The sequence below is a fragment of the Bombina bombina genome, chromosome 1 (genome assembly GCF_027579735.1).
Source record: "Bombina bombina isolate aBomBom1 chromosome 1, aBomBom1.pri, whole genome shotgun sequence".
Classification (NCBI taxonomy): domain Eukaryota; kingdom Metazoa; phylum Chordata; class Amphibia; order Anura; family Bombinatoridae; genus Bombina; species Bombina bombina.
Window position 1 is genome coordinate 477,615,035 of NC_069499.1, and position 12,095 is coordinate 477,627,129.

At 34.4% G+C, this 12,095-nt stretch overlaps 1 protein-coding gene across 3 annotated transcripts in view; it reads right to left on the bottom strand.

Moving 5' to 3' along the window:
* The window catches only part of ZNF385B (zinc finger protein 385B), an 826,323-nt gene that overhangs the window by 228,913 nt on the left and 585,315 nt on the right, over nt 1-12,095 (bottom strand). For 2 of the 3 annotated variants that reach the window (XM_053698515.1, XM_053698516.1), the window contains exon 3: nt 9,868-9,978. In XM_053698515.1, coding sequence (XP_053554490.1) covers nt 9,868-9,978 — 111 coding nt within the window. Of the gene's footprint in view, nt 1-9,867; nt 9,979-11,709; nt 11,830-12,095 lie in introns of those variants that run through there. The other variant, XM_053698517.1, reaches the window with a different exon arrangement.

A 12,095-nucleotide genomic window follows, 5' to 3' on the forward strand; every position in this document is an offset into this window, starting at 1 on the left:
AATTTCATAATAATTGGTACAGTAGTTTTGGTTATAGTACTGTCCAAAAATCCTTATATAACATATTTTTATCTCTTAAAGGGACAGTCAACACCAGAATTTTTGTTTTTAAAAAAAATAGATATTCCCTTTATTACCCATTCCCCGTTTTGCATAACCAACAAAGTTATAATAATACACGTTTTACCTCTGTGATTACCTTGCATCTAAGCCTCTGCAAACTGTCCTCTTATTTCAGTTCTTTTGACAGACTTGCATTTTAGCAAATCAGTGTTGACTCCTAGGTAACTTCACGTGCATGAGCTCAATGTTATCTCTATGACACACATGAACTAACGCCCTCTAGTGGTAAAAATGGTTAAAATGCATTCAGATTAGAGGCAGCCTTCAAGGTCTAAGAAATTAGCATATGAGCCTTCCTAGGTTTAGCTTTCAACTAAGAAGACCAAGAGAACAAAGCCAAATTGGTGATAAAAGTTAATTGGAAAGTTGTTTAAAATTACATGCTCTATCTGCATCATGTAAGTTTACTTTGGACTCGACTGTCCCTTTGACTTAAAAAGTATTGAACTGATTTACATCCCATTTTCAGACTTTGTAGTATCTGCCAGTCAGAGGTAAACTTTAAAATATTAATATATAATGCTTTTTTAAATCTATGGCTGTTAAATACATTTACAAATGTCCTAGTAATTGTCATTATTAATGTAGCTAGGGAAAGAGTACCTATTTTGTTCATTAGAAGCTACATTTTCAGATAAATAATTACAGTAAAATTGTTTATACTGTATCATTTATTTACTTAAAACAGGAAGGGAACATTTTGTAAGGGTTTTAGATGTTCCTTTATAACAAAATATTTTTTATTGTAACCTGTGTTTGACTTTGATGAAATATATCTATACAGGTGTCCTTGAGTATATCCTTACAAAATGCTTTTTCAACACCTGTGCCCTGACTGGTGTGCTGAGTGCTCTTATGTACTGGTTTGTCTTCTTGGTGTAAAAAGTTGAACTAGTAAGGAAATGTAAGAAAAAAATAACTTTTTTTTATCATTAGAGCAGTCCATTTGTTTAGTAAATTGATCTGAAACCAATGTATTTAATCACTGATTGGATGTAAATGCATATATAATGTGCACACATCTGTGACTCACTTTTAACTAAAGTTTAACAGTGCTTGCTGGGAGATGTTTTTCATAACAGTTACAGATGGGCCTTGTCTATTTTGAATGGTAACAGTTGTTGCTGTGCACCAGTTTTATATAGTAGCTAGAAGATAATAGAAATCTGATTTTGGTGTGATCCTCCAATCCAAACTAAGCTTCCAGCTGCATTTATCAATTGGTAGATGCACTATTAAAGGGACAGTACACTGTAAAATTGTTTTTCCATGAATGTATTTTAAATGACTTGTTATACCAACTCCAGAGTATAAAATATTTGAGAAATTGCATTTTCGGGTTTATTTGTTTATCTGAAGTAGCTGGTTTTGTGCTTTGAAACCACAGCCTATTACAATGGGTTGAGCTTCAGGTAATATCAGATCTCATTATGTTATCACTTTGTATACACACACATGCTTCCTTATCTTATATTTGTCTGGAATACCAAAGCTCAATACATTTTATTACTTAACTATCCTGCCCCCCACTGTAAGTTTAATTCCTTCTGCTGACTGTGTTTACTTAGGCTTGTCAATAGCGTATACGCCAGTATCAAAAATTTCAGTATAGGTTGGGAAACCACAGGCTAAATCAACTATTTCAAATGCCGAAATATGAGTAAAGGAGCTACTTGCAACCAATTGAATACACTCTAGCAGGCAAAAAGGATCATTGGGAATAATTTAAAGGGGAGAAAGTTTTTGGGTGAACTGTCCCTTTAAGCATTTCAGGAATGATACAGTAGTGTGCCGGGTGCATGATTTTGCATGTGTTGTTAAAACACATTATACCCAGCGGGCTCGAATGATATAAAACATTTTATATTTGTTTACAATGTCCCTTTAATAGTGATCCCTCTTTGCAAGATACAACTGACTCTCCTCTTCCTTGACTGACCTGATTCCTATATCTCAGTACTGAAGGACAGCAGCAAGCCCATTATATTGTAATAAAGCTGCAGTGGTATTATTCACAAATCTCACGGTTCCTTCTCAGACACATCTGGCTGCCTGTTGGGATCATTTTTGTAATTGGGTTTCACACGTATTCATCTGTCTTGAAAACCAACTAGAACTCTGCTGAAGAGAAAAACTTTTATATGTGACATAGACGAATAGTTTTATGTAAATCTTAGTGAATGTGTTATTGCGGGTCATCAGCTGAACAGGAATTATTGCATTCTTTACAATGCTAATAAATATTTAATCATGACTTATAATGACTACACATTCTTGGGCAATTCATTAAAACTGGCATGAAGTGGCAGACAGCCAATTTTTTTTATATATTTCTCAGGCTATTTCTGTTATCTCAGAAAAATGTTGCACTATTTCTATTCTTTGTTCTATATGATGCATGATATATACAGAGTTTTCCATAACAACTGCAAGTGGTACATTATTTAGTCTTATCATGTAATATAATTGACATTAATGAACATTTTCAAACACTCTGAAAAACAGTCTTTTAAAGAAGATTTCAAATATTCATATCTTAATGAAGCATTGTAATATTCCCAGGTTACCTCAACTAACAAAATTGTAATTATAAGCAACAGATGCAAATTAACTTTCTGTGCTTACTATCCGCAGAGATTTAGATTGCTATTTATGAAAGAGCTCTTAAAATAACTCCTGTTTTAACCTCACATTTTAACAATGTCTGATAAATAGTCTCTAAACATATTAACTATTTGCACAATTCCTTCTACCCTATCTTATATTTGTTGTGTACATATACTGTGTATATATACTGTATCTTATTTATCTATTTATCTATCTGTCTGTCTCTCTATTGAAAGATATCACTATATTTACCAGAAGGATTAAAAGTTAGAAAGGCATTTGGCTTAAGATAAATACATTGGGCTCCATTTATCATCAGACGGGCAGCCTAGGGGGCCTATCTAACAAGCACCGAAAGGAGCTTGACGGCCCGTGTTTCTGGCGAGTCTTCAGGCTCGCCAGAAACAGCAGTTATGAAGCAGCGGTCACAAAGACCGCTGCTCCATAACCCTCAGAGCAGCTCCATAACCCTCAGAATCCTCAGAGCTCAGAGCAGGCGGACAGGAATCGCAACAATTCAACCCGATCGAGTACGATCGGATTGATTGACCCCCCTGCTGGCGGCCCATTGGCCGCGAGTCTGCAGGGGGCGGCGTTGTACCAGCAGCTCTTGTAAGCTGCTGGTGCAATGTTAAATGCGGAGAGTGTATTGCTCTCCGCATTCAGCGATGTCTTGCGGACCTGATCCGCACTGTCGGATCAGGTCCACAAGACGTTTCTTAAATATGCCTCTAGGTTTGTTGTCATGAACCTTGTCCACCCTGCCTCACGGCGAGTGGGCAGCAATACGCTGTCCCCATTTAACATTGCACAAGCCACCTCTAGCTTGTGCGTGGCCAATCACAAGCAAGTGGGGGCTGTCAATCATCCTGATTGGATCTGATAGGAATGATTGAAATCTTCCAAACTTTAGGTGTTGAAGAGGTTAAGATGCAGCTGTCTTAAGACTGCTGATACTTAAAAAGCGTTTCAGGGTCACTCATGCAAACCTAAAATGTCAATTCAAAATACCTTGGCTTATTCTGACACCATAGAACCCTGAAATATCAAGATTGATGTTGTTTCACTTCTTCTCAATAAAGTCATAGTTTAGCAACCATTAACAAAACAACCATAAATAGACACAGCATCCCAAATAAATACTTAGTTTAGCCTTATATAAAATCTATTTCACTATCATTATCTCTTTTTCTGCTTTGTTTATAGACTTATATACTGATTTATACATTATGTGGAAAATAAACTGCGATCAGTAACTCAGCCATAATTAAATATATTAAAAACTTTTTATAGACCATAAAGTAAAAAATCAAACAGATAACATATTTTTTAAATCAATTAATTAGTAAGAGTATAGTTTAAAAATGTTTTGGCTATTTGTTCTTAACTTAAATAAAAAACAGCCTTCAAACTGTTCAGTGGGAATTTAGCATGAATAAAATCTTTATCAGAAGGTCGTGGATTTGAACTAATCCATATGAAGAAGTCTGATAATGGGCAAAAGAGGTTGAATCTGTTGATACAAATGAAGGTTTAAGAATTGGTTTTCAAATGGATTAAAATACAAATTGTTTCACAGCTCAATGTTAAGTATCTGGTGCTTTAACATGGCTCATAGTCAACTGTAAAGTTCTAAAAATGGAACTTAACACACAGACTGAGATTGCCCAGCATCTCAAACTGGCTTATCATACCATGAAAACGTACAAATAAGACAATCTGCTGAATTAAAAAGGGGTTTAAATTTTTTTAAACTATACAATTGTAACATACGGTTTAGTATATGTAAACCACTAAACAACCACTTTAAAGATGAAAATATGCATTTGAAATATGTTCTATTGGGAAACCGGATTACCTGTCCAACAGACATTTCTATAACTAAAACTTACTATAGGTTGTTGATAAACCAGAAATCATTACTGATCTTAAAGCATCTCACTATTTTCCTGTTTATTAATATAAATATAGCCGATGACGGGCTCATTTCCATTGATTCGTTAAAAATGGAACTCTAAGCTACCGAAGTTACAGACAGCTAAAAGTAGTAGCTCCATTTTAGTACCAGGTTTTCATTTAAATATTTTGCACAGTTAGTGCAGTCGGTCTTTTCGTGTATGAGTAGTTAATATTGTGTTAACGGCAACGCTGCCATCCGACGTGTTTCTCGAAAATCTCACCATAACAAGTTTATTGCTAGATTAACTCAACCTTAGATTATAAAAGATACATTTACTCCTTACCTGTGATAGGCTAGAGAGGGAAAAACATGGTAGTTATTTGCAATGTTAGGAGTTTGGTGTTTTTTGAGCTAGGTAAAGGGATTTGGTTACCTATTAAATAATGAAGTATTTAAAGAATTTATTTTAAATTAAATTCAGCCATTTATTGTCACATTTATTTTTATATGTCATATTTAGTGCTGCCCTAGGCATAGGTCTAGTTGGAATTATGTGCTTTTTTAAATATTTTATATGAAATATAATTAAGACCATAACTCTAACCTGCCTGGGGCAGCCCTAAATATTACATCTAAAAATAAATTTTAAAAGAGAAAAGCTTGCATTGGTTGCAAACTTTAAGATTGCAATGGAAAATTGGTCATAAAAAAATCTTATTTTTGCCTCATCAACAGTTTGCGACAATGTTTTACCTATTTGTCCCTTCAATGAAAACCAGGTGTAAATTAGTGCTTTTTGTCTTCTATTATTTTCTATGGGACACATATATTTTTTTTCTGCAGCCAGAGATTGGCTGCCGATAATGGTGGAAAATCTGCCATCGGAAATTGTTGACAAGTGTTACGACTTCCAACAGCATTTTTTGGGTTGTACAACCTTGCATAAAAACCATTTATGGCTCGATGTGTTTGAAAATGGAAAATTTGGAAAGTGGAGAGCTGATTAAGCGCGCAGCAACTTAAGGGTTAACTTTTGTCTGGATTGCTAGGTGTATTGCTCTCTAGGTGTCTTAGCTGGTTTGACAGCTAGAGGGAGATGTTGCAGAGCCTATATTAGTAAACAGAAGAATACCCCAGCGCCAGCTAGACCTTATATGCCCAGGGCAGTGATACCTAGCTATCACTATCGTTAAGTCAAAAGATAGAGAAAGAATACCCAGGCGCCAGACAAACGGAGGCTAACATTAATTTAAGAAAAGTTATATTTAATACCCAATTATTGTAATAAAATTAAAATTAAGACAATAAGCTTAAAATAACAGCAGTGGATCCACGCATAAATTAACACAGATTGGCATAAAAAATGGCATAAAAAATACAGGATGGCATAAAAATGACAATTTAAAATTACAATTAGCATTTAAGACAGTTGGATAAATTCTGCAACAATGGATAACAATAAGAATACCAATGGATAACAATAAAATGTGACAATCCAGGTAGCATGTCTGGGTGCGTGTAACTGTGTAGAAAACGGTGAAAAAATGAACAATAACTTAAAGAAGTCCCCAAAAAATCCAAACTTTCAAAAATAAATCCAAACTTTCGAAAATGACCAACATGATGTGTAATAGTAAGTGTTGTCGATCCTGTGAAAAAGTGTAGTGAAGAAAAACAAAGTAAAAAAATAAAGTGAAATCCAAAAACTGTGGATTAAATAATTAAATGTGTCCAATGCAGATAATGGCTGCCCCTTGTTATGGCGAAACCGACAGGGTGCTGGGCCAAATTATAAATGCTGTGAGGGGAAACCTGTGGAAAAAAACCTGTGGGAAAAAAAATTTGTTGCATTGCATTGCTGTCCATTGTTGCAGAATTTATCCAACTGTCTTAAATTCTAATTGTAATTTTAATTTGTCATTTTTAGGCCATCCTGTATTTTTTATGCCATTTTTTATGCCAATCTGTGTTAATTTATGCGTGGATCCACTGCTGTTATTTTAATCTTATTGTCTTAATTTTAATTTTATTACAATAATTGGGTATTAAATATAACTTTTCTTAAATTAACCTTAGCCTCCGTTTGTCTGGCGCCTGGGTATTCTTTCTCTATCTTTAGAGCCTATATTAGTGTCTGCAGGCAGGAAGTACGGTCACTAAACTATTTCTTGTCTTCCCTCCCAAGTTACAGATGCTCGGTTCCAGTTATGGATGGTGTGTTCCAGTGGACTGTGGTCTGCGGAGATGCCGGCAATAGTATCACTTTGGCTGGGGGCTGAATAATCATTCGGACCTTAGTAAGCCCAAAGTGCTGTACTTTTGCTCTTAGGTACCCCCCTTCGGAACTAACAGTCTTTTGGCCGAGGAACCGTTGTCTTAGTAGTTTGGGGGTCCCTCAACTCCAGTTAGGTAGGAACATGGCGTCATGTTTCCTGTTGCGGTGGCAGCAGGGGTGTGACAAATCTCCGGTTGGGGCAGCCTGGTGGGGTGAAAAGAGGAGGGGGACAGGTGGGCACATTCAACATCAGCCGCAAGGGCTGACGCTCGGTGGCTCGCTGCACAATCCCTCCTAAAAAGCCCTCCAGGCTGTCAGAATGGGGGGCGTCCCCCATTCCTTCAGGGCGGTCACACCCCTTTCTTAGGAGTTGTAGGACAGGGAAGTTCTTGCCGGCCAACACTAAGTTATTATTATTAAGTTATTTAGGTTTAAGTATTAATTTATTCTTTAATAAATGTAACCCTTGTCCCCGGACGGGGAGGTTTTTTTTTCTTCCATAACTGGTGTCCGTGTGTTTATTGGGGTTATTGGGTTAAGGGTATTGCATCACATAGCAGGTAAGGTATAGAAAGTTTTACCCTTAAACTCCATTAGTTTCAAAGCTGTTCTCCAAATTTGTAGCAAACTTCAGCTATAGCTTCTTAATTAGCTGACAGAGTTTATGGGGGCTATTCGGTTTATGTCTCAGGGTTTGTGCAGTTTGCTCATGTAAATATACAAGTCTCTGTCACAAAGCATATTGTAAAAAAAGCTTCCAAAGTGCATATATCTTCATGGGACAGAGTATATTTCTTTAAATCAAATAAAAATAGTTAAATACCATACTGTATGCACAAGTGCACTAAACTCTGATGTAGAACATCTGTCACAATGGAAAATTTGTCATGCAGCACAGATTCTTTGTGCCTTTAAGAATAATCCATGTTAAGTCGAAGGTCATTTGGAACTAACGACATGATGAAATTGGCATACTCACTGATGCAGTACTATACACTGGCATTAGAGTAAGCAGCTTATAAACCATGCCTAATGTGTCGTCTCTGCTTGCCAAACAAAACAGTCCTTGTCAGAGTCATTAGATATACTTGTCTTTCTAAGTAAAGTATAGATCTTTGTACTGTTCTTATATTATTTATTATTTATATTATAACCTAACATTATGAGAAATAATAACTTAAAGTTTAGGTTTAAGATTCAAAATCAATGCAGAAGTAACAATATAGGGGTGTCCTTAAAATTGCACACAGAAAATTAAAGGGAATTTAAACTCAGAAATGTATTTTCTATTAAGGTCTAGATTAGCAATTGCACACAATTTAGCACTTTTGCTCGAGTGTAAACTTCGCTAAAAGTAACTTTTTTGTGAATGTCAGGTAGCACACTCATTACAAGTTGAAAAGAAAATGTTTGCACGCAAGCTAAACTTGATGTTCTATCCAAAGGGCTTTGAATATCTAGACCGCGTTAACTTATTCTCCCAATATACTTCAATGGAGAGCTCAGAAGAAAAAATATGCTTACCTTACTGGAGTTATGGATATTTCACATTCCAATGTTCTTCACAAACAGAAAAAAAGAATTTTTATTGTAAATATATATTACTATAAATATCTGTATAAACCTAAACCTATATATCTATTATATAGATATATAGGTAAATATATCTATTTTAACATTATCATATACTGTATATATATAATTCATCAAAATAAAAAAAACTTCTATGTGAAGAACATAGGAATGTAAAATATGTGTAATGCGCTTTAGGTTTTTACGCTTTAGGTCTAACGCGGTGTCACCTTCGCGCACATGAAGAATTAGTCATCTTAAAGCACGTTCTTGAAATATAAATATAAAATATTCAATATTAATAATTATTAAAAAGTATTATACATACTGTAAACAATATATATATATATACATACGTATACCCATACTAGAAGTGCTGCAATAATTTTTCTTGACTTTAAAGGAACATAAATCCCCATTTTTTTTATTCTGAGATTTGAACAAAGCATACAAGTTTATAAAGCTTCCAATTTACTTCTATTATCATTTTTGCTTTGTTCTCATGGTATTCTTTGATGAAGAGAGCGTGTACATGTCTGGAGCACAGCATGGCAAGAAAAAGTGCTGCCATTACTATAAATATCTGTATAAACCTAAACCTATATATCTATTATATAGATATATAGGTAAATATATCTATTTTAACCTTATCATATACTGTATATATATAATTCATCAAAATAAAAAAAACTTCTATGTGAAGAACATAGGAATGTAAAATATGTGTAATGCGCTTTAGGTTTTTACGCTTTAGGTCTAACGCGGTGTCACTTTCGCGCACATGAAGAATTAGTCATCTTAAAGCACGTTCTTGAAATATAAATATAAAATATTCAATATTAATAATTATTAAAAAGTATTATACATACTGTAAACAATATATATATATATATATATATATATATATATATATATACATACGTATACCCATACTAGAAGTGCTGCAATCATTTTTCTTGACTTTAAAGGAACATAAATCCCCATTTTTTTTATTCTGAGATTTGAACAAAGCATACAAGTTTATAAAGCTTCCAATTTACTTCTATTATCATTTTTGCTTTGTTCTCATGGTATTCTTTGATGAAGAGAGCGTGTACATGTCTGGAGCACAGCATGGCAAGAAAAAGTGCTGCCATCTAGTGCTCTTGCAAATGTGCAACATTCTTGCAAAACTTCTGCCATATAGTGATGCAGACACATGGACGCTCCTGAGCTAACCTCCCTGTTTTTCAACAAAGGATATCAAAGGCTATAGCAATTTTTCTTTTTTTTTTAAATGAGCAGGTAGCACATTAAATGAACTAGAGGCAGATAGGACAAACACGTGAGATGCAGAGCATGAAGTAAAACAGTGACATATAGCGTAAGGATGTATATTTAGCATACTCACGTCAGAATTAAAACGAAGCTGACAAACATTGCAGGAAATAACTTGTTTTTTCTTCGGCGGAATAGAAACACCAAATGTATGGTTTATGACTGCTTTTTGCACTGGATCCATCTAAAATAAATATATAAATATAATCATACTTGAATAGGGTTTTTAATTATGATAATTCAAAAAGATATAAATAAATAAATTTATGTTTAGTTACCCAAATTACCCAAATTAAATCAAATGAATGTAACTATAGACTAGAGTGTCAATTTAAAGGGATGTTAAAATCATTTATTATGCATCTAAGAGAATGAATGTAAAATGTATTGCAGTTTTTCACACATCCTGTAAAATAAAACTAAACAAAATGAAGTTTTAAAATACAATAAAAACCTTAAGTATCTTTACAGTGCTATTTGCCTAGATTACGAATGGAGCACAAAATTGCGCTTTCACAAGGGCGATATTTGCGCTCCACTCAGTAATACCAGCGCACGCAAACGTGCACTGTATTACAAGTTAAGCACGATGAAAACGCAATCTCGCATTCGCATTGCCTGGAAGCATTGGGAGCCAATGGGAGCCTCGTTCTGATGCCATGAAACACGGCAAATAACCTAGCACAGTGCAGGGGGGGGGGTCACGCAGCGTTGGGCAGCAAATTTAAAATACATATGTATACGAAAATATAAATATATATTTATGTGTTTGTATATGTATATACACATATTAACACATAAATATAAGCATATACAGATGCTATTTTATTTTTTATTTTAATAAAGGAACTTTACACTTTATTTGGGAGGCAATTGGGGGGGTTTAATTAACCAGAGGTCTGGTAGCGCTTAGAGCAAAGTGCTCCCGCGAGCTCACAGGAGCATTAACCAACCACTTGTAATGGCTGGTTGTTAAGCGTGCACCTGTAAACTAGTAAATTTGCCCCTTTACAGTGCTCGTTAAAATAGCGCTTCACTTATAATCTAGCCCTATATCAGTTGTTGCAGTTTACTATGCCTCTAAATGATCAATGCTCAATGCAGTATGTTGAAGAAAAACTTTTTGATGCAGACTATATGCAGAAATATGTTTTAATAATTACTCAGTACAATGCACTTATCTCTAATTATATATCTTTATTAAGAGCAACTTATGTTTTATAATACATTTTAGAGTATCAGCAAACACTGTTTAGATCAAAACACACCGGATATATTAATGTGGAAGGCAGGTCACAGTTATTTGATACTAAGCTTATAAGCACAATAGACAGATGTATATACTCGTAAAGCCAAAATGACAAAGGGGCTAAAATCCCCAGACAATTAACACTATTTTTTCTGTCATCTTTAAAATATTTAAAATAAATGCAGCGAGAATAATCAAACATATTTGCTCAACTATTTGATTCTTTTATATAATAATATGACAAATAGCTGTTTTTTTTCAGAGCTACAACATTTTTTTTCCAACACCAATCATTTGAATTGCTTTAAAAGTAATTGCTATAGAAAACATAATGCTCAGAAAGCATTCATACATTAATTGTAATGTTGCAAAACACATTTCAAATGCCATAAAAGAAATACACAGAAATGTCAAAAATAAAATCTTGATTATGTTACACAACTAAAATACAGAGAATTGTAGCTTTATATTTTATGTATAATATCCAGAACGGTTGAGCAATACTTTTCAGTGTGTTTTTATAAAATATTTTAAAACTGTTTTTCATGTAAAATTCTGATATACAACATTTATATTGGGGACATTTCAAGAATAAAATGTTACACTAATTTGTCTGAGTCACTCAAACAAAAAGATATGTTAACAAAATACATTTGCTTGAAGTACCTGAATGACTTGCGTTTCCTTCGACTTCAGTGAAAAGAGAAACATTGAGAAGTGGCTCTGTAGCTGATTTGAGGAACATGTGGCAATTCTCTTGCGCTTTACAGGCAATAATCCACAATATTTGCATCAAACAATTGGCAGTTGACGTGACATGACCAGATCATGCCTAGTGTCACTCTCCTATTAACAGATGTAAGCAGTGCAAGGACAAACCATCACCCGCAATACACTCTTAGTCTCCCGAGGGCAAAGTGTAAGATTCCCTTTAGAACAAATGACAATGTTTCCTAAACAAACAAGCTAAACTAAATTAGGTCATTATATGAATTCAGGAGGATGCAACATTAACAATTAATAGAGGTTTAAATATGGCAGAACAACAGGTG